Below are 27,004 nucleotides of genomic sequence, written 5' to 3'. Positions count from 1 at the left end.
CCAGCGAGGCAAGGACATTGCCTTCCACATGCCGGTAGAGAGCCGGAATCGCCTTCCGTGAGAAAAAGACCTGCCACTGAGGAACCGCACATTGTACAAACTCACGGAAGGGGGCCGAGTCTACCAACTGAAAAGGCAGCAGTTGAAGTGCTAGCAATTTAGCCAAGCTAGCATTCAACCGCTGGGCATGTGGATGGCTGGGAGTAAACTTCTTCCAGCGGTCCAGCAGCTGGGGCAGGGACATTTGCCTGCTATAATCGGACGTGGGTGTACCGCTAGCAGAGTTCCCGGAAGCACTTGGCTGTGACACACCTAATTCTACACCTTCATTCCTCTCAGAGCAGGTTTCAGAGAGGACTGAAGGTCTAGTGGGGTTGGAGATGCCAGCTGATGAGGAGCAAGGAGAGGTCCGCTTTGTTCTTTGGTGTGGGTCTTTGAGGTACGCTTGCCAACGAGCTGCATGGCAGGTCAACATATGTCTGGTCAAGCATGTGGTGCCCAAGCGGCTGATGTTTTGGCCACGTGTGATACGCTTGAGACATATGTTGCAAATAGCAGCGGTGCGATCTGATGCACTCCTCTCAAAAAAGGCCCACACCAAAGAACTTTTAGAATAACGCGCAGAGGCAGCGCTCTGCACAGGCGGAGCTCTGCGGTGTGATTCAGTCGGTGTGCTGCCCCTAAGCTGGCCCCCGGAGGGCATCCTGCCTCGTTGGACATGTGCCTCCTCCTCCTCCTCCTCCTCCTCCCTCCTTCCAGGAACCAACGTGGAGTCAGTGCCCTCATCATCCCCTCCCTCTTCATCGCTGTAGCAAACCTGGCAGTATGCTGCAGCTTGTGGAACATGACTGCCAGATTGCTGTCCTTCTTGAGCATCCCCTCTCTCTGCACTCACGCTACTGCCTTCCTCTAGCTGAGTGTCATCATCAGAGCCCACCAAACACTGGGCATCCTCCTGGAGCATGTACCCAACACTGTGCTCAAAGAGTTCAGGAGACTCCTCAGGAGGACGTGGTGGGTCTAGGGAAGGAGTCACTGATGATGACATTGAGAGGAGGGAAGACGATGCGTTGGCAGCTGCTTTGCGACTACCCTGAGACTGGGTGAGAGAGGATGAGGAGGATGAAGAGGGCTTGGTCATCCACTCTACCAAGTCGTTGGCATGTTGCGGTTCAACATGTCCAGCTGCCGAAAAGAAGGACAAGCATGTCCCATGGCCACATGCTGATGACAATGCACCGCGTCCACGACCAGCACTGTTGTCTCTAGACACAGAGCCTGCTTGCCCTCTTTTATCGGCTCGCGCCTGTCTGCCTCTCCTTGCTGGCCTTCCAGACATGGTAATGGCCTGAAGGGAGTTGGGTAAAACAGCAGTTGGGTAGTTTATATTGTGCTGGAGGCACACACAACTTCCAATAACTCCTGCAGATGGCAATTGGGCTCAAATAGAGAACAGCTATGTAGGTGGATTATAGTGGTATGTACTAGGTACAGAGCACGCAGACAGCACGCACTATCTCCTAACACTACTGACTGCAAGCTCTATTATTAACGATAGATCACTAGCTATATAGGTTAGGTGAATATCGCGGTGTATACTGCGGTCAGGGCACGCAGACAATAACCAGAAAACAGCAGAGATAAAGGGGTATATACAGATGTATACTGTGCTGTGCTGGAGGCACACACAACTTCCAATAACTCCTGCAGATGGCAATTGGGCTCAAATAGAGAACAGCTATGTAGGTGGATTATAGCGGTATGTACTGGGTACAGAGCACGCAGACAGCACGCACTATCTCCTAACACTACTGACTGCAAGCTCTATTATTAAAGATATATAAATATAGTGAAGTGAATAGTGAATATAGTGGTGTATACTGCGGTCAGGGCACAGACAATAACCACTACACAACAGCAAGATAGGAAATCAGCCAAAAACGATCGGTGTGTACTGTGTTGAAGGTACACAGAACACCCACTGCTTCAGATGCTAACACACTACACGAGGCCGCCTCAATGGCGGCCTTATATAGTGTGGGGCGTGCACTACACAGCCTCAGCTATGATTGGCCACAGGCAGCCAATCATGGCTCTCCTCGCTGCTGGCGCTGCGATTCGCCAAGCATGCGGGGTCACAGTGCATGCTTGGCCAATCATGACCCACAATGCACTGCGCCATCGCAGTGCATTGTGGGCCGTGAGCGCCATGCGAATTTTGACGCGAACGGACCAAGTGTTCGGATTTCGCCGAACGGACGAACAGCCAATGTTTCGAGTCGAACATACGTTCGACTCGAACACGAAGCTCATCCCTATTGTTCTATTTGTTTCACCACTCGCTTGTGGGAGGTAAAACGTTTTAGCCAAAAGGCATTCAGCTTCCAGGGGGCTCTGGGCAGAGAAGCAGCTGGACAGGTAATTAAGTGTGCAGCCAGTGGGGTCCGATACCCCCCTAGGAAAATATTTCACCCTGGTGACCATATTTAAAATTTGTGGAGACCCTAAGCAGAGGTCAATACGGGAGAGGGACCTATGTGTTTTAGAGCAGCATGATAATTGTTTGGTTGTTGGGTGCTTTGCACTCCATGCATCTGTCCAGCCCACCTCCTGCAGTAGCCGGCTCAAAATGGTGCCTCTGCCACCCATGGGGGGCTGAGCTGGAGGATGTCTATCCAGTCTGGGATCAAGGTATCCACTAATGTCTCCCTTGATCATGATGGGGACATCAGGTTTATCGACCAGGTATGACAGAAGAAGCTGCAATATCTCTCTAGAAAATGGGGAGGGGGTGTACACAAAAGCAAGTATCACATTTAAAGTAAACAGCCTGCAGTATAGGAATATATATTGACCCAGAGGGTCTATGGTGGAGTTCAATTCCTGGTAGGCTAAGGACTTGTGTACCAGTACACTCACCCCGCGTGAGTATGCAGAGTGAGTGGAGTGAATATTGTAGGAAACTAACCGGATCTTGGGTTTTAGAGCAGGGCGCAACAGCGCAACTGGTGAAAGTAGAAAGAACAATCCCGAACTGCTCTGTCGGGTATTTACTGCATACCCACATGGGGTGAGGGCAAACCGCCACTTACCACCCTCATGCCAAGAAACGATCAATGAACTTGTGCCAACCGGGCACCAATAAACACGTCCCCACAACTGGGACATAGTCTAGTTTCGTGAAAGCGTTTCACATATTTAATACGTGCTTTGTCAAAACCATTTGAACACAATCACCATACACAGATATATATATAAAATATCACATGATTGCACAAGTGTAACTGATGAAGTGGTGAGGTCCGATGATATCTTTCAGCTGTTCCCACTTGAAAAGGAGAAAAAAACACTTCTGGTGCACCCATTAGATAAATATAAACAGCAAAATCTGAAAAACTGAAGCGTAATAATAAAAATATGCATTATATATTACAAAGGAGTAAAACAACATAAGGCTGTGCACATCCCGTTGAAAGCAAAAATCAAAACTTTCTATATAATTAAACTCCTGAAAATAATACTTTTCTTTTTTCCAAAACATAAATAAAAAGGTAAAAAGAAAACTCTGTCTCACCTGTGGAAACCTACACACCACTACAGGTGAGGGTGAAAACAATGCCTCTTCCATATTCAACACACCGAAAAAATGTATGTTCATATATATTCAAAATCCCTGTATCAAGGATATATAGGAGAGGTGGAGACAACTTTAGAATTCTCTGTAAAAGAAACATTTTTGGGATATTTTCCCTTCAAACGAGGATTCCAGGAGGTTTAAACTTTAAGTGGGATTTGACTCACTTTAAGGCTGGGTTCACACTGCTGCGGGGGGAGATCCGGATGTGATTCGCACCGCAAATCACATCCGATCTCCGTAGCGATGCGAGTACAGCCATACAGATAGTAATTCGCATCGCTCCCGCAGCAAACTCGCACGGGACCCTTTTTTTGGTCCGCAACAGAATCGGATCGCATGGGTGTTCACACCATGCGATCCGATTCCTGTGCGAGTCGGCAGATCGCACTGCGAAATGCGGACGGATCTGGGGGTGTCATTAACATATCATTGACACTCCCAGCCGTCCGCATAGGGCAGTGTGAACTGCCGGCGGGAGGTGTGCGATGCGGGAAAACGCCGCGGATTCGCGGCGTTCCCGCATCGCAGTGGTGTGAACCCGGCCTTATGATTAGGATAGTGCTTTTTCCATTTCTTGTTTTTTGTCATACCTTATATGAACTTGTGGTGATTTTTGCCTTTCTTCCACATTATATATGTCTCCTTTTGAGTTTTTGGACAGTAAAGTAAAATATTAAAAAGGTAATGTAATAATTATTGTATATATTCTTGATACAGGGATTTTGATTATACATGTACATACATTTTTTCGCTGTGTTCAGTATGGAAGAGGCATTGTTTTCACCATCACCTGTAGTGGTGTGTAGGTTTTCACAGGTGAGACACAGAGTTTTTTTTCACCTTTATTTTTTATTTATGTTTTGGAAAAGAAAACTATTATTTTTATTAGTGTAATTATATAGAATTTCCAGGATGTGGGCTCTGTTTTGCTTTTTGCTTTCAGCAGAATGTGCACACCCTTATCTTGGTTTTCTCCTGTGTAATATACAATGCATATTTTTATTTTTGTTATTATGTTTGTTTTGCAAATTTTGCTTTTTATATTTCTTATCGTACATCAAGGGACCCAGAGCCATAGTAGTTACTATGTGGGTTATAAGCCATGTTTAGGTGATGGACACTGGCACACCCTGAATTAAAAAGTGCACTCCCTATATAACCCCTCCCACTGGTGGGAGTACCTCAGTTTTTTTGCCAGTGTCTCAGGTGTTGGTCACAATTGAAGATGTGCTATGCTGAGCTCCTCTTGAGCAATCCTTACTGGGGCTAGCCATGCAGACCGACCGGATCCATTCAAAGTGTCTTTTTGGCCGAATTGAATGGTACCCAGGCCTCGTATCCGAAGAAACAAGATTTTGCCTCTAACGCTTCTCTTTTTAGAGAGCTGGGCCCTGGGATCCAGTACTTTTTGGTAGTAAGGCCATAAAGTTTAACTGGTGGAGGTGCTATAACAGGTCCAGGATTGTGAGTTTCTTCGAGGATGCCCAGCTCCTGAAGGTTTAACATAACCCACCATGAAGGATGAAGATTGGGTCTGTTGGTGAGAAAACTCTGTGGCGGGAAAGGTAAGTGGAGTTTTCTAAGAATTTTTTTTAATTTTCTTATGAATGTTTCCTTTAAATTAGTAACTGCTGTCATGCCTATGTGTCACCACTGGGGGCTGTATTGACCACTTACGTCTCATGTGTCTCAGAGAGCGCATGTTTTTCTCCAGCAAATAGCACATTTCTCTCCTCCGGTCAGCAGCAAGACCTCCGGTAAGTCTGTGGGGGTTCCTCTCCCCACCAGACCCCCCCCCCTCCGCCATTCCTCCTGGTGGATCCCATGGGATCAGGAACCTGCTCTCATGTGAGAAAAAGCTATTTTTAAAAAAGGGGACGGGGCTTAGCGCAGCATTGGCATCCTCCAATGTCCAGCGTGGGAAGGTCTGTTTTAAGCACCATTTCTGTTATTACATGCTGCAGGAGAGACACAAGAGCAGTGAGGTTGGTGACACAGGCATTTATTGACACATTTACTGCTGCATCAAGCTGAGCATTAATAGCAGTAACAGAGCTGGACTATTACTCAAGCAGCGCATGCATTCCTTCTGGTACCTCTGCTTTGTGCATTGGGCTTTGGTCAGAAGGGGGGGTGAAAAACAAAATAAAAAAACACCTCAATAAAGGGCTCTAGAAAGACTTCTATAGTCACATGGAAGCCTAGATCCATCCCAGTAAAGATGGCATCCTCCCCTAACATGGCTGGTCAGAGTGAGCCGTCAGGAGGGGCAAGAGTTGCAGCTGCTCTTAACACTGCAGCCCCTGTGTATATTACTAAGGAGGTTTTTTCTTCAACCTTTTTAAGCTTGAAGCAAAAGTTTGATGCTTTAATCGCATCCCAGAGTGGGATTAAGCATAACAGATCCCCATCCATTGCTTGCGACCCTCATACTGAGGAACTAGGAATGACAGATGAAGAATTTCTCTCAAGGACCAGGAAAAGGCTGAGGTCTCTTCTTCCGAAGAACCCGATGTGGAGTATCAGGCTCACAGGAAAGGTTGTTTACAGTCTCTCACTAAATTGGTCCGCTCCACATTTTTACTGCCAGTAACACAGTCAGTCGATGAGCCCACTTCTGCTTTGCAGTCACTAAAGCCCCCTCAATCTGTTCATGCTTTTCCTATCCATTCATGGCTAAGAAAGCTTATGTATTCTGAGTGAGAGAACCCAGATAAACAAGTTTTTCCTCTGAAAAATATCTCAATACTTTATTCTATGGCGGAAGGGTTTTATGGGAAGTTCCAACAATTAATTCTGCTATATCCTCTGTAAACAAAAACCTGACATGTCCATTAGACAATGCTCATATGCTAAATGGTCCAATAGATATGAAGTTAGGGTTCTTTTAAAAAAAATATATATATATATTTCGCTTGCAGGTTCAATCATTCAGCCTGCGCTGGCAGCTTTCAGAGTATCTTAGTCCTTAAAGGACCAGTTTATAGAGGTATTCAAAGTTATTCCTGATCAGAAGGACCAGGATTTGTCTGGCATATCATAAGCATTCTATTTTACAGTTGATGCTATGAAAGATTCTATTCTCCAGGCCTCAGGGCTCATGCTAGGGCTGGTACATGTGCATAGAATCCTATGGTTGAAAAATTGGTCAGCTGGAGCGCCATGCACAAAGCTCTTGGCCGGTTTCCCTTTTTAAGGTGAACGGTTATTTGGAGACGATCTGGATAAGTATATCCAAAGAATTTCTAATGGGAAAAGTTCCCTTTTTTTCCGATTAAGGAGAAGTTTAAATATTAAATGTGCTTCTTTTCCAGTACCAGTGGCATTTGCCTCCAGGCAGTCTCGACGCCCTCCACCGCCAGGTTTCAAGAGATTAACCTCAGGGTCAGTTCCAGGGCCAAAAAAGGACCCGGGGGAAGAAACCCACAAAACAGAATACTAAAGCCTCCTTATGACGGTGCACCCCTGCTCGCTTGAGTGGGGGGAAGGCTTCTTCAGTTTTCAAAGGTCTGGCAGGAACAATGTCAAGACAGATGGATGGCTTCCTCAATTTCTCTAGGTTACAAACTAGAGTTCCGAGAGTTCCCGTCTCCTCGTTTTCTCAGATCAAATGTTCCCAGAGATCCAGTGAAAAATAAATCTCTCTTTCTGGCTTTGGATCATCTCTTGTCTCAAAGAGTGATATCGGTGGTCCCATTGGACGTGCAAGGTTTGGGGTTTTATTCAAACTTGTTCACAGTTCCAAAACCAAACGGGCATGTCAGACCCATTTTAGATCTTAAAGACCTAACCCAGTTTTTGAATATCCGTTCTTTTCACTTGGAGTCAATCCGATCAGTAGTCTCCATCCTACAAGGGGGAGAACTTCTGGCATCAATCGACATCAAGGATGCTTATCTCCACGTGTCGATTTTCCCCGCTCACCAGAAATTTCTACGCTTCAAGGTAGAAAATCTTAATTTTCAGTTTGTAGCTCTGCCTTCATCTAGCTGCTGCACCTCAAGTGTTTATAGAGGTCCTTGCTCCTTCTTTCGCCATGTTTAGGGCTCAAGGTATAACAATATTAGCCTACTTAGACAATCTACTCTTGATAGCTCAATCGGTAGCCTGCTTAAATCCATAATTTGAATGCCACAGTCAGCTACCTGGAATACCTAGATTGGATTCTCAACCTAGATAAATCCTCCTTAGACCATCAAGGAGATGGCAGTACGTGGGGCTGATCATAGATACAGCTTAAGAAGAAGGTGTTTTTGCCCCAGGTAAGGATCAGTTCTATAAAGGAACTGATTCAGCTGATCAAGACAAAGAAGAATCCTTCTATACGACTTTGCATGAAATTGTTGGAAAAGGTGGTGGCTTCTTCAAGGCCGCTCTTTATGCGCAGTTTCATTCAAGACTGCTGCGAAACAGTATCTGTTTGGGAAAAATCTAAACTTCTCCCTGTAAGCATATAATTTCTTTGCACTTAAAAGCACAAAAAGCCCACTTATATAATGCCGGGAAAGCGCACCCTTCTTTCTCTCCAAGTAACACAAACAGTTGTTGATATCACCTTGATCTCAGTATAAAATCCTAAACAAAATAGCCAAGTGGCTTTTATTTATACTAAACACATCGACAACAAAAGAGGCTGCTAACTTCAGAATCAGCCAATCAGACACTTGTATTCATTCAAAAGAACCAATGACACACATGCATATATTCAAACAGAAATACAGTAGTGTCGTGTGCAGACGGTGGTGTGCAAAACCATTTGACAAGCACATGGTTCCGAACACAACCTTGTGCACATTCCCACTGCTACCAGTGATGCGAGACATACCAAAATATGGCCCAGTGGGCCATATTTTTGTATGGTTATACTATGGTTCCCAAATACACCGATCTGCTTACTTAGGAGTTTATATGCGGTCGACATGGAGTGGACAGTTCCTTGGTGAGGCATAAACAAACAACCTTAAAAGAGCAAACTGATCCGCCGTGTCCAAGGGAAGGTTTCTGCATCCAGTGGTCTTCCACCAATGTCTGTATGTGCGAATACCCTCACATGAGTGTATTGCAGCAAAACTGACACTGGGGGGCATCTGACAACATACATTAATACAATTTTCCACAACATATCCTGTCAACTTAAATCTGTTTATCCCCCAGAGTGTGTCAGAGCCTCAAGTAATGGTTGATAGCCAAGAGTCTTCAGAAAGGAAAATCCTTTCTATCAGTTACCTGGAAGGTGATAACAGATTCCAGCCTTCTGGGCTGGGGAACAGTCCTGGAAGAAACATCTGTCCAAGGGAAATGGTCCAAATCAGAGATGACCTTGCCCATTAAAATACTAGAGATTCGGGCAGTACGCCTGGCCCTGAAGGCCTGGACGCTCAGACTACAGAATTGTCCTATCAGGATCCAATCCGATAATGCCACAGCTGTGGCCTATATTAGTCACCAAGGGAGCATGAGAAGTCGTGCGGCCCAGAGAGAGGTGGATCATATTCTATCTTGGGAAAACAACATTCCTTACCGATCAGCAATTTTAACATTCCAGGGATAGAGAATTGGCAGGTGGACTACTTGAGTCACCCACAATTGTTCCAGGGAGAATGGTCCCTCCACCTCGACAGTTTTTTGTCAATATCCGGACGTGGATCTGTTTGTGTCCAGGTTCAACAACAAGGTCGACAACTTTGTGTCAAGGACAAGGGATCCGATGACATACGGAACGGATGCCTTGGTTTTTTCCGTGGGATCAGTTTTTCATTGATCAATGCATTCCCTCCTGTTCTGCTACTTCCGCTTTTTCACGCAGGATCAAGCAAGTAGGGAAGGAGGTGTTTCTTGTGGACCCAGCGTGGCCCAGGAGATCTTGGTTTGCCGAGATCATAAGAATGGCAGTGGGGACCCTTGGAGCCTACCTCTATGGCCAGACCTTCTCTCGCAAGGTCCAGTATTCCACCCAACGTTACAAACGATAAATTTAGCGGTTAGACTATTGAGACCCAAATTCTGAAAGATTGTGGGCTGTTAGCTTCAGTAGTTTCTACTTTTGGTTAATGCTAGGAAGCCGGCCTCCAGAGTCATATTCTATAAAATCTGGAAGGCATATGTCTCCTGGCGTGAATCCAGGGGTTGACACTCCAGGAAATATGTCATAGGTAGGATCCTTGTATTCCTACAGATAGGATTAGAAATTAAGCTGGCCTTGAGTGCCATCAAAGGCCAGATGTCGGCCTTTATCTGTGTTTTTCTCTACGACCACTTATTAACACTCTCTGGTTCGTAACTTTATTCAGGGGGTAACGTGGATTAATCCTCCAGGTAGGTCTCCCCGAACCCTTGGGACTTAATTTAGTCCTGTCGGCTTTACAGAGGCAGCCTATTAAGCCAATACGAGATATTTCCTTGGTCCTCTTGATGAGGAAAATTTTTTTTCTTGGTTGCCACATCTTCTGCAGGAAGAGTATCAGAGTTGGCTGCTCTTTCTTGTAAAGAGCCATATTGGTTTATTCTTAAGGATTAGGTTGTATTGCGGCCTCATTCTGTATTCCTACCGAAGGTAGTATCAGTTTTTCATTTAAACCAGGATATTGTTCTGCCTTAATTTTTTCCAGAACCTCATTCTATGGAAGAAGATTACAACATTCTCTTGATGTGGTGAGAGCGGTCAAGGACAATGATCCGAATAAGGATATTGTTTTGCCTTAATTTTTTCCAGAACCTTGTTCTATGGAAGAAGGTCATTACATTCTCTTAATGTGGTGAGAGCGGTCAAGGTCTATTGATAGTGACCGCTCACATTCATAAAACAGATGTTTTATTTGTGTTGCCAGACGGTCCTAAAAAGAGGACAGGCAGCATTGAAATCTACTAATTTAAAATAGATTTGTCAAATGATTGTTCAAGCTTATGATTTAAAGAGGAAAACTCCGCCTTTTCATATTAAAGCACACTTCTCCATGGCTGTTAGTGCTTCTTGGGCAGTGCATCACCAAGCCTCCATGACTCAGAACTGCAAGGCTGCAACTTGGTCTTCAGTACAAACTTTTACCAGATTATGTCAAGTAGATGTAATAGATCATGAGGATTAGTGATGGACGAACGTTTCGCCCGGCGGTCGTTTCGCGGCGAATTTCCGACATTCGCGGTCCGCACGTTCGAACGCCTTTTTCCGTCGTTCGCCGCGGCGGACTTACGTGTTTAATGTATACAAGAACTTTAACCTTTGGTGACACGTTTATCATGTGATACAGGACAGCCAATTGAGACATGACAGCACATGGACACTTGGACATTCCCCCTAACCTATAAATACACCCGATCCGGTGGCCATTTTACATTCTTTCTTCTGTTACGATAGGGACAGGTTCCTGTGTGGAGTAGGGAGAGATAAACCACTAGCTATTTGGTACACAAAAGTTCTTTTCAGGACTGGTATAGGTGTTAGGTGTTGATAGGTTTGCTGTGCTGCTGATTCTTGCAGCAGCCTGAGTGTCTTTTGTTAGTTTAGAGAAAGGGAAAGGACGGTGTATGCTACAGGGACAGCCAGATTAGTCTTTCATCATCATCATCATCATCATCATCATTAGCTGTTACTATCAAGGTCCACAAAAGAGCTGTTCCAGTAACCACTAATCGTTCTCTTTTTTTGCCAATTTGTATAGGGACAGGAAGGAAGCAGTGTTGTCAGGCAGTGAGGGTAATTTTAAAGACTTGCTGTTATTATTAGTTCCACAAAGGTTCTTTTCAGGACTGGTATCAGTGGTACAGTAATAGGCTTGTACATGTATAATATTCTTTCTTCCAAATATAGAAAGGATATTATACTTGACTGCTGCCCTTCTGCTGCAGTCTGCTAAACATTCACAACTCACTTGTTCCACAAAAGTTCTTATAAGGACTGGTAACTTGGTATAGGGTGCTACGGTACATAGGCTTGAGTGCGGTACAGTCTGCTGTTCTGTAAGGACCGCTATCGGTCCACAATAGATAGGGTTGACGTGCACCACTGCTGACCGCTGCCCTATACTGCAGCAGTCCTTCAGCGGTATAGGGACTGACGTACAGTCTGCTAATCACTAACACACAACCTGCTTGTTCCACAAAAGTTCTTATAAGGACTGGTAACTTGGTATAGGGTGCTACGGTACATAGGCTTGAGTGCGGTACAGTCTGCTGTTCTGTAAGGACCGCTATCGGTCCACAATAGATAGGGTTGACGTGCACCACTGCTGACCGCTGCCCTATACTGCAGCAGTCCTTCAGCGGTATAGGGACTGACGTACAGTCTGCTAAACACTAATACACAACCTGCTTGGTCCACAAAAGTTCTTATAAGGACTGGTAACTTGGTATAGGGTGCTACGGTACATAGGCTTGAGTGCGGTACAGTCTGCTGTTCTGTAAGGACCGCTATCGGTCCACAATAGATAGGGTTGACGTGCACCACTGCTGACCGCTGCCCTATACTGCAGCAGTCCTTCAGCGGTATAGGGACTGACGTACAGTCTGCTAAACACTAATACACAACCTGCTTGGTCCACAAAAGTTCTTATAAGGACTGGTAACTTGGTATAGGGTGCTACGGTACATAGGCTTGAGTGCGGTACAGTCTGCTGTTCTGTAAGGACCGCTATCGGTCCACAATAGATAGGGTTGACGTGCACCACTGCTGACCGCTGCCCTATACTGCAGCAGTCCTTCAGCGGTATAGGGACTGACGTACAGTCTGCTAAACACTAATACACAACCTGCTTGGTCCACAAAAGTTCTTATAAGGACTGGTAACTTGGTATAGGGTGCTACGGTACATAGGCTTGAGTGCGGTACAGTCTGCTGTTCTGTAAGGACCGCTATCGGTCCACAATAGATAGGGTTGACGTGCACCACTGCTGACCGCTGCCCTATACTGCAGCAGTCCTTCAGCGGTATAGGGACTGACGTACAGTCTGCTAAACACTAATACACAACCTGCTTGGTCCACAAAAGTTCTTATAAGGACTGGTAACTTGGTATAGGGTGCTACGGTACATAGGCTTGAGTGCGGTACAGTCTGCTGTTCTGTAAGGACCGCTATAGGTCCACAATAGATAGGGTTGACGTGCACCACTGCTGACCGCTGCCCTATACTGCAGCAGTCCTTCAGCGGTATAGGGACTGACGTACAGTCTGCTCACTTCCTTGACCCAAAAAAGCACACCGTACTATATGCCCCTACCCTCCTCTTTGAAGAGGTTGAGCGGTGTCATATTTCTACTGGGGCTGCTTATGATATCCCTGTGCTGTGCTGACTTCCTCCTGGGGGTTCTTATTATGAAGGGATCACACTATCCCTGTGCTGTGCTGACTTCCTCCTGGGGGTTCTTATTATGAGGGGATCACACCATCCCTGTGCTGTGCTGACTTCCTCCTGGGGCTGCTTACGGTGCTGCTGTCAGTGCTGTATGTCACGGTGCTGCTGTCAGCGCTGTATGTCACGGTGCTGCTGTCAGCGCTGTATGTCACGGTGCTGCTGTCAGCGCTGTATGTCACGGTGCTGCTGTCAGCGCTGTATGTCACGGTGCTGCTGTCAGCGCTGTATGTCACGGTGCTGCTGTCAGCGCTGTATGTCACGGTGCTGCTGTCAGCGCTGTATGTCACGGTGCTGCTGTCAGTGCTCTGTATTACGGTGCTGCTGTCAGATGCCTCTATCACGGTGCATGTGTCATTCCGGTATGTCACGCTGCTGGTGATCATCTCCTGCACCCTCTTCTTTGCCTACCCTGGTCCCTGACCTTCCCTCTCCTCCATTGCCTTCATTAGCTCCATAGTCCTGAATTGTTAGAACAATTTCCCAAATAAAATAAAAATGCTTGTAGTTATCGATCCCAAATTCACCTCATACATGTATTATGTCATTGTCCAGATGGTGGGACTACGTTTTACCCCCTAATAATTACCACGTGGCCGCAAATTCGACATGAAGGTTTGCAAAGTTCGCCTCCCATTGAAGTCAATGGGGCCCGCGGCGAAAGTTCGGTTTCGCGAACGTTTGGGTCCGTTCGCATTTCGCTTTCGCGAAACGTCCCGTCGGAAGTTCGTCCATCACTAATGAGGATATTGCCTTTGGGCGCTATATACTGCAGGCTGCAGTATGCGTCCTTGAGGTCTCTTGGTGCCCTACTTTTGTTGTGTCTCCCTCCCTTCAGTTGGCATTGCTATGGGACATCCCACATAATAACTACTATGGCTCTGTCCCATGATGTACGATAAGAAAATAGGATTTTTATAGCGGCTTACTGTAAAATCCTTTTCTTTGAAGTACATCATGGGACACAGAGGTCCCTCCCTTCTTTGGTATACACGTGTATTGCTATGCTACAAAACTGAGGTACTACCACCAATGGGAGGGGTTATATAGGGAGTGCACTTTTTAATTTAGGCCGTGCCAGTGTCCATCACCTGAAGTTGGCTTATAACCCACGTAGTAACTACTATGGCCCTGTGTCCTGTGATGTATTTAAAAAAAAAGGATTTTACAGGTAAGCTGTTATAAAAATACTATTTTATCTCATGGAGGAATGGGTGCACCAGAAGTGGTTTCCTCTCCTTTTCAAGGGGGAACAGCTGATTGATATCATCGGACCTCACTACTTCATCAGTTACACCTGTGCAATCTTGTGATATTTTGTATATACAGTTGTGTGAAAAAGTATTTTCCCCCTTTCTGATTATTTTTTTGCATATTTGTCACACTTAAATTACTCAGATCATCAAACAAATTTTATTATTACACAAAGCCCATATAACCCAAATAAATACAAAATGCAAATTAAATGATGGTTTAATTTATTAAGGCAAAAAAGCTGTACAAACCTGCCTGGCTTTATGTGAAAAAGTAATTGCCCCCTAAACCTAATAACTGGTTGTGCCACCCTTGGCAGCAACAACTGCAATCAAGCATTTGTGATAAATGGCAATGAGTTTTTCACATTGCTGTGGAGCAATTTTGGCCCACTCTTCTTTGCAGAATTGTCTTAATTCAGCCACATTGGAGGGTTTTCCAGCATGAACAGCCTGTGTAAGGTCATGATACAGCATCTCAATTGGATATAAGTCCGGGCTTTGACTAGGCCACTCCAAAGCCTAAATTTTGCTTTGTTTGAACCATTTGGAGGTGGACTTGCAGTTTCAAATCATGGTCCTGCTGCATAATCCAAGTGTACTTGAGCTTGAGGAACTGATGAACTGATGGTGGGACATTCTCCTTTAGGATTTTCTGGTAGAGCTCAGATATCACCATCAATTATGGTAAGTCGCCCAGGTCCTGAAGCTGCAAAGCAGACCCAGACCATCACGCTACCACCACCATGTCTGACTGTTGGTATGATGTTGAAATGCTGTATTCGTTTTATGCCAGATGTAACGGGACACACACCTTCCAAAAAATTACATTTTTGTCTCATCAGTCCACCGAATATTTGCCTAAAAGTTTTGGGATAATCAAGATTTTTTTTTTTGGTAAATGTGAGATGAGCCTTTGTGTTCATTTCGGTCAGCAGTGGCTTTGGCCTTGGAACTCTCCCATAGATGCCATTTTTGTCCAGTCTCTTTCTTATTGTTGAATCATGAACACTGATCTTACCTGAGGCAAGTGAGGCCTGCAGTTCTTTAGATGTTGTTTTGGGTTCATTTATGACCTCCTGGATGAGTAGTCGTCATGCTCTTGAAGTAATTTTTGTAGGCTGACCACTCCTGGGAAGGTTTACCACTGTTCCAAGTCATCTCCATTTGTGGATAATGGCTCCCCCATGGTTTACTGGAGTTCCAAACCCTTCCTAGACTGATACATTTACACTACTTTGTTTCTAATCTGTTCTTGACTTATTTTTCGATTGTGGCATGAAGTGTGGCTTTTTGTGATCTGTTGGCGTGCTTCACTTTTTCGGACAGCTTCTATTTATGTGATTTCTTGATTCAACAGGTCTGGCAGTAATCAGGCCTGGGTGTGGCAAGTGAAATTTAACTCAGCTTTCCAAAAAATTGTGATTAATCACAGTTCATTCATGATTCAGCATGGGAGGGAGCAATTACTTTTTCACATAGGGCCAGGCAAGTTTAAACAGCTTTTTTCCCTTAATAAATGGAATAATGATTTTAAAACTGCATCTTGTATTTACTCGGGTTATGTTTGTGTAATATTAAAATTTGTTTGATGATCTGAATCATTTAAGTGTGAGAAATATGCAAAAAAAATAAAAAAAATAAGAAAGTGGCAAAGTTTTTCCCCTGCCAATATGCCTTGTGCCTGTTCTTATTGATGATGTTTTGAATAAAGAAGCTTTTATCTGCATTATATGAGTGTACAGCCGTCCAATCTTCTGGAGCAGCAGGATTGTTTTTACTTCTGTTTTGAAGTTATGAGGTGTGTTATAAAAAATAATAAATCATTGACATACCCTGCCTCTTTATGTTCCCCTAAGTTTTTAGGAATGCCCCAGATATTGGGGTTCTTCCAAATCCAGCCCAAAAGGGGCTCTAATGTCAAAATAAAAATAAGGAGAAACAGTGGGCACCCCTGCCTAGTGCCGTTATTACATCAAAAGGGTTAGATAATGATCCGTTTGTTTTAAGTGTAGCTTTTCGGTTACAATATATTGCTCCTATCTACTTCAGAAAATTCACCCAGTCAAACACCTTTTTGGAGTATGGGGAAAGGAGCATGAGCGGCAGTGTCTTAGTACGCACTCAGTGGATGGCGTTTATGGACCGAGTTTTATTGTCTTTTACTTCTCTTTGGGGCATGAAGCCCACTTGGTCATGATGATCATGTTTTTGAATCAGGGGTAACAACCTAGCTGCTAGAATTTTAATAAACAATTTTAAATCTGCATTTAACAAAGAAATTGGGAATTCCTTTCTTTTAGTTGTACAGACAGCAATAAAAACAATCCCTACTCTATCCAAAATGTAAAAAATGTTTTTGACATTGTGCACATGTAAAAAAAGCTAAACACTATAACCACCTCCAGCTAGCAATTGTGCTAATGCCAAAATTAGCCTGCATGTATAGGACGATATAGTTCTGAAAGGGTGGGTAACTGAATAGTAAGAACCTTGCTGCTCTCAATATATTAACAGGTACTGGAAAGTGAAGAAAACAAAAAGAAAGAGAGAGAGCACTATGAGCCTGTGCACGCTCTCTTTCTTTTTTGTTTAAAAAAAGCAAAACAGAACACATAATTAAATGAGCACATTTTTATTGACTCAGATCACCGGTCATAATTATACATATTGCATACAGCGGTATAAACTTGGAATGAAAACTAAGAATTTAGTTTGCTCTGTTATTATATTTACTCTAGATATGCTCAAATATATCACAAAGTCCGAAATATTAGTGCACATTTTTATTCTAACATGTACATAACAAGCCTTACAATTAAGTACTGTTCAATCAGTGTGTGTATATATAAATGTTTCTGCCAGATATTTTTTTCCTAATTTACAACTAATATAGAAGTTTTTTTTTTTTTTTGTTCAGGATTTCCATGACACCAAACTGGAGGTGGAGCGTGAAAAAGCTCTTATTCACAAAGCTGTCATTATTCAGAATGTTTTAAGAGGGTATAAAGACAGGTAGAGTACACATTGCATGTTAGTATTGTTGTACTTTCTTTTCTTTCTCGTGACTGTACTGTGTTCTGTCTCAGCAGTGCAGCAGACTATTAACAGGTCACTATCGTTAATAATCACACAAGCTTTCTGCTCTAACCCCTCCCACTATTTCCTAAAGTGGAAGTAAATTTAAAGCGGGAGTCCGCCGGGACTCCGCGTTTTTTTTTTTTTTTTTTAAAAGCCAGCAGCTACAAATACTGCAGCTGCTGACTTTTAAAATAGTGACACTTACCTGTCCAGCGCGCCCGCGATGTCGGCACCCGAAGCCGATCTCTAGATCGTCTCTCGGGTGCTGCCGCCGCCATCTTGGGTATGGGAATCAGGAAATGGAGCCTTTCGGCTTCATTTCCCGGTTCCCTACTGCGCATGCGCGAGTCGCGCTGCGCAATAAGGACGGTCCCCGCTGCCTCTGGGATCTGTGTGTTTCCCAGCAGGCAGCGGGGCACTTGCGGAAAGGGTTGGGCACTTGCGGAAAGGGGCGTAATCTACGCCCCTTTCCGCAGAGAGCTATCCCGGAAGTGGGTGCAGATACCTGTACTGTACTGTACCTCCCCCCTGAAAGGTGCCAATTGTGGCGTCGGAGGGGGGGAGGGTTCCGATGAGCGGAAGGTCCACTTTAGGGTGGACCTCCGCTTTAAGCTGTTACTCATTGTGAGCAGGCAAACGGTTTTCTCTTTCATTCATTGATGGACACAGCATCTTGACCTTAGGGTTGTATCTCCCCATCAGGAGAGGACTAGGCAGAACATGTTAAAAACAGCAAAACTGCACAGTACCACCCAGGGGGCGGTCCTACTGGCTATAACCCCTCACACTGAATCCAGCAGCCCAGTTTTTTTCTGCCTAGTGTAGGAGCAGGACCTGGCTCCCGGTGGGACCATTGGTCCTGGGAATTTTTTCTTTTTTCTGCATTTTTTATTCCTCTGATCTACAATCAACAGCCGGGCTGGGTGACAGGCTGGATAATATAGATCCTGGTAGTCTCCCCAGCCTGGCCATCGAGTGTGAGCAGGGTCGGTCACAACATGCCCCGTCTGATCCAGGGGCGGCCGGTGGGCTATATGCTCCGGGGGACACATATGACCGGGCTACTACTGTCCGTGTCACAGTGTGCCATGGCCGTCAGCCACCCCGTACTGCTCGGGTGATGGGTCTGTCCGTGGAATGTGTCCAGCAGTCCCTGCAGGAGGGGTAAGTATGGTTCCACCTGTCTCAGCAGGATGGAGCATCTGGGCATTCCCTGGGAGGTTGACTAGGGGGTCTCTAACTCTCCCTTTTTTCTCTCCCTGTTCTTTCCCTCCTCCCCATGCTATGAGTCGCTGTATGACTGGGCATATGGGGGTGCAGTGCACCTACCTGGCCGGGGGTCCTTCGGGGGGGCTCTGAGTCCAGACAGGGGGCTGCGTTGGGTGTTGAGGGTCCGCTCATCCTCTTCCCTGTTTCTGGGCCATGGTGGGGTATTTTGGTGTGTATGCCATGTGGGGAGGCCGCTGAGCGGACTGCGGCCATTTTTCTGTAGCCACAGACAGTTTTTTCCTTTTCGCCCATTTTCTGGAAGTCCGGCCATTTTCCCAGCGCCCTCAGACGTTTCTTGCTGAGGCGGCCATTTTCTAGTAGCCTCAGCTTGTTTTGCCTCTGGCTCTAGGTGACTGTTTCTTTCTAGAACAGCGTGCTTTTTACACAGAACACCTTGTGGCTGACACAGGGGAGACCGGACAGCAAAAGCACAACGTGGTACCTGAGTCAGGGTGGTGAGTCCTGGGGGGGGGCCCCTCAGTCCGTGGTAGCTAGGAGGGTGAGCATTTTGTGTGACTTACCTTAGGTCCATAAGTGGTGACAGACGAGTATGGCTCAGCATGGCGTCAGAAGTTGGCGCTTCTTCCCCAGACATCCCTGTTATAGCAACCGCTTCCCCTGCACCTTCAGTGCCTATGAACGTTCTGTCGGCAGTCCTGGAGTTTCCAGGGTGGAAGCGGCATGCGGGCTCAAGGGGGTAATAAATTCCCCACCGTCTTCTGGGGAAAGCTCTGATTCAGACTCGGGTCCCTCTGTGGCATTTGGCCCCTGTTCTGACATATCAGAGGATGTGTACCAGGACCGTTCGGACAGTGAGAATGACTCTGTGTCCGGGTCAGCGCAGGAAAAAGCGCTTGTAGGAGCACTTATCACAGTGGTGCGAAATACCCTAAAGATGGAGGATATGGCAGGCGCATCTACAGAGGTGTCGGTCCCTTTCGGGTCCCACAAGCCGGGCCGCACTGCTAAGGTGTTTCCTTACCCAACTTATTTTGATACGTTTATTTACAAGGAGTGGGGAAGACTGCAGCGGGCCTTTTCAGTCCCGAAAACGCATGGCGGTGCATTACCCCTTTGAGGAGAGTTTCCTGAAAAAATTGACATCTCCTCCAATTGTAGACTCCCCAGTATCCAGGTTAAATAAGGTAACCACGATTTCGGTGGAAGGAACCCCTGCTTTCAAGGACCCTGCCGACAGGAGGGCCGAGGCAGTCGCCCAGTCCATGTTTATGGTGGTGAGGTCAGCATTGCGGCCAGTGTTAGCCACGGCCCTAGTGTCCCGAACACTTACTGAATGGGCTAAATTGTTGCACCGGGAGTTGGAGAAGCAACAGGCTTCCCTGGTCTGCGTGGAGCTGACAGACCAATGGTGCAGGGCCTTAAGTATATCTGTGATGTGGCCTTGGATACAGCCCCCTTGCTCTCTAGAGCCTCAGTGTCAGCAGTAGTGCTGCGTCACTTGATTTGGCTGAAATTGTGGTCTGCGGACCAGGCATCTAAGAAGGCACTGGCGGATTTGCCCTTCCAGGGAGAGAGGCTATTTGGAGCCTCGCTGGATGACATTATTAAGAATGTTACTGGGGGTAAGTTGCTCCCACAGTACAGGAAAGGTAGGTAAGGAGCCATGCCATAGGCTAGGGACCTCCTTTTCCGCTCAGAAGCAGATTTTTCGTCCGCCCAGGTCGGCAGGTAAGCGTTCCCAGTCCAACAAGGTGCCCACTGAGAGACAAAAGCGTCCCTGGTTTCACAAGCCAAACAAGCCTGCAAGCAAACCTGTTAACACATGAAGGTTTGCCCCAGCCCGACTCTTGGGTGGGGGGTCACCTTCAGGAGCTCTCAGCTTGGTGGACCTCCCTACTTTCTGACCAGTGGGTCTGCGAAATGGTTACATTAGGATATAAGATATAAGAGTTTATTCTTGTCCGCCAAACAGATTTTTTCCCTCTAACCTTCATCTTCTTCCCGCTCGGGAAGCCCTGTTCGGGGCAGTATAGGACCTGCTGCTGCATGGGGTGATAGTGCCTGTATCAATGCCGGAAAGGTTTCAGGGATTCTACTCCAATCTGTTTGTAGTCCCAAAGAAGGAAGGGGTCTGTCCAGTCCTGGATCTCAAGGCCCTCAACAGCTTTGTGAAAGTACAAAGGTTCAGGATGGAATCAGTTCGCTCAGTGGTTGCTGCACTCCAGGGGGATTTTCTGGCGTCCCTGGACATCAAAGACACATACTTACATGTCCCCATATGCATCAAGCATCAGAGGTTTCTGCGATTGGCTTTTGGGGATGAGCACTACCAATTTGTAGCTCTCCGTTTTGGCCTGGTGTCGGCACCTTGGGTCTTCACCAAGGTGCTAGCCCCAATTCTGGCTTTGCTAAGGCAGCGAGGGATTACAATCGTGGGTTACCTGGAAGACCTCCTTCTGAGAGCAGCCTCCGCCTCAGAATTAAGGGAGGATTTGGCAATCACCATGCAAACTCTTCAGGAGTTTGGTTAGGTACTGAACCTCCAGAAGTCGGTGTTGGTGCCTACTCAATGCCTGGTGTACCTGGGCTTGCTTCTGGACTCCTCAGAGGCTAGAGTCTTTCTCCCTTCGAACAAGCTGCAGACTTTTCAAATTGTGGTAAAGTTGTTTTTGTCCCGCAGATGGTCATGGCTGCGTTTTTTTCATGCAAGTTCTGAGTCTCATGGTAGCCACTTTCAAGGCGGTACTGTATGCTTAATTCCACACTCGAGTCTTGCAAAAGGAGATCCTATCCAAATAGGACAAATCTCCGTTGTCCCTGGATTATCAAATTCAGGTGAGCCAGCTAGTCAGGGATTACCTGCTCTGGTGGCTGAGGTCTCCGTCCCTTCGGTCCGGGAAGTCATTCCTTCCTCTTATATGGATGGTGATCACAACAGACACCAGCCTGACCGGCCCAGGGTCGCTGGACGCAGGAAGAATACCACCTGCTGATCAATGTGCTGGAAATTCAGGCGATCAGGCGGTGCCTCTCCACATGGTCACAGAGGCTGCAGGGGCATCTGGTCAGGATCCAGTGGGACAACGCCACGGCGGTGGCATATGTCAATGATCAAGGAGGAGCACGGAGCTCGAGTGCAGCACTGGAGGTCACTCACATCCTGCGGTGGGCAGAGCGGTGCGTGCCGGCTCTGTCGGTCGTGTACATTCTGGGCATAGAAAACTGGCAAGTGGACTACCTAAGTCGTCAGATGCTGGATCAAGGCGGAATGGTCGCTGCATCCTAATGTATTTCGGCTCCTTTGCCTAAGATGGGATATGCCAGACAGTGGCGGAATTATAGGGGTCGCCAAGATCGCCATGGCGACCGGGCCCTTTGCTGCAGGGGGCCCGGAGGGGAGGCTGAGAGGAGCTCCCCGATCATCAGCCATACTGAAATACCGTATATACTCGAGTATAAGCCGAGATTTTCAGCCTCTTTTTTGAGGCTGAAAGTGCCCCCCTCGGCTTATACTCGAGTCATCGCTGTCTGCCCGCTCGATCAGCGTGTCGAGCAGACAGACAGCGGCCATTCTATGATTCAAAAGCCGCGCCTCCGGCTCCGCCTTCGCCTGTGATAGGCGGAACACTGAATTTCCCAGCAGCCTGTGTTCCGCCTATCACGGGCATCGTCTCATCCTCGTACTACGGACGAGGATGATACGACGTCCGTGATAGGCGGAACACAGGCTGCTGGGAAATTCAGTGTTCCGCCTATCACAGGCGAAGGAGGAGGCGCGGCTTTTGAATTTTACAATGGCCGCCGACGAAGAGGGCACGGGACGGAGGCAAGGCAAGGCACGGCACGGGACAGGACGGGACGGGACGAAGGCAAGGCACGACACGGGACGGAGGCTCGGGACAAAGGCTCGGGACACAGGTAGGCTGGACACACACACACACACACACACACACACACACACACACACACACACACACACACGGATGGAGACACACACACGGATGGATGGATGGATGGAGACACACACACACACAGGGATGGATGGATACACACACACACAGGGATGGATGGATGGATGGAGACACACACACACAGGGATGGATGGATGGATGGATGGAGACACACACACACAGGGATGGATGGATGGATGGATGGAGACACACACACACAGGGATGGATGGATGGATGGACACACACACACACAGGGATGGATGGACGGACACACAGGGATGGACGGACACACAGGGATGGACGGACACACAGGGATGGACGGACACACACACAGGGATGGACAGGCATGTCTCACCCTCGGCTTATACACGAGTCAATAAGTTTGCCAGTTTTTTTGGGGGTAAATTGGGGGCCTCGGCTTATATTCGGGTCGGCCTATACTCGAGTATATACGGTAGTCTCTATGCAGGGAGCTTCTCACATTAGGCTAAGTGAAAGCACAGTGTGTGCTCTTTGTCTCCCCCTACAGTGCAGTACCCGGCAGGAAGAGCCAAGTTAAATGTCTGCCGTTTTTTTTTTTAGAAGACTACCTACTGTATTTTTGTGTGTGTGAGCATGCTTGTATGTGTGTGTGTGTGAGCATGCTTGTATGTGTGTGTGTGAGCATGCATGTGTGTGTGAGCATGCTTGTATGTGTGTGTGAGCATGCTTGTATGTGTGCGTGTGAGCATGCTTGTATGTGTGCGTGTGAGCATGTGTGTGTGTGTATGAGCATGCTTGTGTGTGGTGTGAGCATGTTTGTGTGTGTGTGTGTGTGTGTGTGAGCATGCTTGTGTGCTTGTGTGTGTGAGCATGCTTGTATGTATGTGTGTGTGAGCATGCATGTGTGTATGTGTGTGTGAGTGAGCATGCATGTGTGTGTGTGTGTGTGTGTGTGTGTGTGTGTGTGAGCGAGCATGCATGTGTGTGTGTGTGTGTGTGTGAGCATACATGTGTGTGTGTGTGTGTGTGAGCAAGTGTGTGTGTGTGCGAGCATGCATGTGTGTGAGCGATCATGCATGTATGTGTGTGAGCATGCATGTATGTGTGTGAGCATGCTTGTATGTATTTGTATGTGTGTGAGCATGCTTGTATGTGTGTGTGTGAGCATGCCTGTATGTGTGTGTGTGAGCATGCCTGTATGTGTGTGTGAGCATGTGTGTGTGAGCATGCTTGTATGTGTGTTTGTGTGAGCATGCTTGTATGTGTGTGTGTTCATATATGTATGTGTGTGCATGTGTTTATCATCCCCCTCTCTCCAGCCACCCCCTCTATGACCAATGGATAGATTCATGCATAGCATAGCATGAATCTATCCATAGCCACTGCTGCCGCACCCATATTTAGGTGTCCGGTCCCTTTTGCGGTGCGTGCCGGCTCTGTCGGTCGTGTACATTCTGGGCATAGAAAACTGGCAAGTGGACTACCTAAGTCGTCAGATGCTGGATCAAGGGGAATGGCCGCTGCATCCTAATGTATTTTGGCTCCTTTGCCTAAGATGGGGTATGCCAGACAGTGGCAGAATTATAGGGGTCCCAAAGATCGCCATGGCGACCGGGCCCTTTGCTGCAGGGGGCCCGGAGGGGAGGCTGAGAGGAGCTCCCCGATCATCAGCCGAACTGAAATTGGCTCTATGCAGGGAGCTCCTCACATTAGGCTAAGTGAAATCACAGTGTGTGCTCTTTGTCTCCCCCTACAGTGCAGTACCCGGAAGGAAGAGCCAAGGTAAATGTCTGCCGTTTTTTTTTTTTATAAGACTAGCTACTGTATTTTTGTGTGTGTGAGCATGCTTGCATGTGTGTGTGTGAGCATGCATGTGTGCGTGAGCATGCTTGTATGTGTGTGTGAGCATGATTGTATGTGTGTGTGTGTGTGAGCATGCATGTGTGTGTGAGCATGCTTGTATGTGTGTGTGTGTGAGCATGCTTGTATGTGTGTGTGAGAGCATGCTTGTATGTGTGTGTGTGAGCATGTGTGTGTGTGTGTGAGCATGTGTGTGTGTGTGAGCATGCTTGTATGTGTGTGGGAGCATGCTTTTATGTGTGTGTGAGCATGCTTGTATGTGTGTGTGTGTGTGAGCATGCATGTGTGTATGTGTGTGTGAGCGAGCATGCATGTGTGTGTGAGCATGCATGTGTATGTGTGTGTGTGTGAGCATGCATGTATGTGTGTGAGCATGCTTGTATGTATATGTGTGTGTGAGCATGCTTGTATGTGTGTGTGTGAACATGCTTGTATGTATGTGTGTGAGCATGTGTGTGTGAGCATACTTGTGTGTGTGTGTGTGTGTGTGTGTGTGTGTGTGTGTGTGTGTGTGTGTGAGAGAGAGCATGCTTGTATGTGTGTGTGTTCATATATGTATGTGTGTGCATGTATGTGAGTGTGCATGTGTTTATCATCCCCCTCTCTCCAGCCACCCCCTCTATGACCAATGGATAGATTCATGCATAGCATAGCATGAATCTATCCATGGTCACTGCTGCCACACCCATATTTAGGTGTCCGGTCCCTTTTGCGGTGCGTGCCGGCTCTGTCGGTCGTGTACATTCTGGGCATAGAAAACTGCCAAGCGGACTACCTAAGTCGTCAGATGCTGGATCAAAGGGAATGGTCGTTGCATCCGAATGTATTTCGGCTCCTTTGCCTAAGATGGGGTATGCCAGACAGTGGCGTAATTATAGGGGTCGCCAAGATCGCCATGGCGACCGGGCCCTTTGCTGCTAGTGGCCCGGAGGGGAGGCTGAGAGGAGCTCCCCGATCATCAGCCGAACTGAAATTGGCTCTATGCAGGGAGCTCCTCACATTAGGCTAAGTGAAAGCACAGTGTGTGCTCTTTGTCTCCCCCTACAGTGCAGTACCCGGCAGGAAGAGCCAAGGTAAATGTCTGCCGTTTTTTTTTTTATAAGACTAGCTACTGTATTTTTGTGTGTGTGAGCATGCTTGTATGTGTGTGTGTGAGCATGTTTGTATGTGTGTGTGTGAGCATGCTGGTGTGTGTGAGCATGCATGCGTGTGTGTGAGCATGATTGTATGTGTGTGTGTGTGTGTGTGTGTGTGTGTGTGAGCATGCATGCGTGTGTGTGTGAGCATGCTTGTATGTGTATGTGTGAGCATGCTTGTATGTGTGCGTGTGAGCATGTGTGTGTGCGTGTGTGAGCATGCTTGTGTGTGTGAGCATGTTTGTGTGTGTGTGAGCATGCTTGTATGTGTGTGTGAGCATGCTTGTGTGCTTGTGTGTGTGAGCATGCTTGTATGTATGTGTGTGTGAGCATGCATGTGTGTATGTGTGTGTGAGCGAGCATGTATGTGTGTGTGTCTGTGAGAGAGCAAGCATGTGTGTGTGTGTGTGAGCGAGCATGTGTGTGTGTGTGTGTGTGTGTGTGTGTGTGTGAGCGAGCATGCATGTGTGTGTGAGCATGTATGTGTGTGAGCATGCTTGTATGTATGTGTGTGTGTGTGTGTGTGTGTGTGTGTGTGTGTGTGTGTGTGTGTGTGTGAGCATGCTTGTATGTGTGTGTGAGCATGCTTGTATGTGTGTGTGTGAGCGTGCTTGTATGTGTGTGTGTGAGCGTGCTTGTATGTGTGTGTGTGAGCATGCTTGTATGTATGTGTGTGTGTGTATGTGAGCATGCTTGTATGTGTGTGTGTGTGTTCATATATGTATGTGTGTGCATGTATGTGAGTGTGCATGTGTTTATCATCCCCCTCTCGCCAGCCACCCCCTCCATGACCAATGGATAGATTCATGCATAGCATAGCATGAATCTATCCATGGCCACTGCTGCCACCCCCATATTTAGGTGTCTGGTCCCTTTTGGGGTGCCGGGCGCCTGAATTACAGCAGCGGGGGGTGTTTTTGCAGCACCTGATTAGAGCCATAGGCTCTAATAGGCTTCAAAATAGGTGAACTGCGAGCGCCCTGCTTGACGCTCACAGTCTACCCAGGTGTGTTAGAAAAGTGAATTAATATTCACTTTCCTAACACTGAACCGCCTCTCCACCAATCAGGTGTGCGGGTCTGTTACCCTGAACAGATAGGCTGAAACGATAGGCGCAGCTATTGGACCCCTATCAGGAGGAGAGGACGGGAGATGAGGATGGCAGGAGATGCATGGAGGACCCCGCTTATGGCCGTTACCCGCTGCCCCACTAAGACAGGGTAAGTGGCATGCAGACAGTGAGCGGGCGGTGGGGATTCACAGTGGCAGCATTTGATGGGCACACCAACAGCATTTGATGTGCACAGTGGCGGAATTTGATGGGCACAGTGGCGGAATTTGATGGGCACAGTGGCAGCATTTGATGGGCACACTGGCGGCATTTGATGGGCACACTGGCGGCATTTGATGGGCACAGCGGCAGAGTCTTTTTTCTGAATTTTTCAGTTTGCTTGCGCCCCCCTAAAAATTGTGAGCACCAGCTGCCACTGGTTTATATGTGTGTGCATATGTGCATTTATATATATGTGTG

The 27,004-nt window shown here is 47.0% G+C and overlaps 1 protein-coding gene across 2 annotated transcripts in view; it reads left to right on the top strand.

The window, feature by feature from the left end:
• Positions 1 to 27,004, top strand: part of MYO7B (myosin VIIB) — a 523,403-nt gene that overhangs the window by 292,373 nt on the left and 204,026 nt on the right. For both annotated transcript variants that reach the window (XM_077488413.1, XM_077488412.1), the window contains exon 19: positions 17,154 to 17,248. In XM_077488413.1, coding sequence (XP_077344539.1) covers positions 17,154 to 17,248 — 95 coding nt within the window. The remainder of the gene's footprint in view (positions 1 to 17,153; positions 17,249 to 27,004) is intronic.

This window comes from Lithobates pipiens, unplaced genomic scaffold (genome assembly GCF_037356315.1).
Source record: "Lithobates pipiens isolate NorthernLeopardFrog02 unplaced genomic scaffold, aLitPip1_a1.2 Scaffold_18, whole genome shotgun sequence".
Lineage (NCBI taxonomy): Eukaryota > Metazoa > Chordata > Amphibia > Anura > Ranidae > Lithobates > Lithobates pipiens.
The sequence above is the reverse complement of the archived record's forward strand: the minus strand, read 5'-3'. Positions and strand labels throughout refer to the sequence as shown.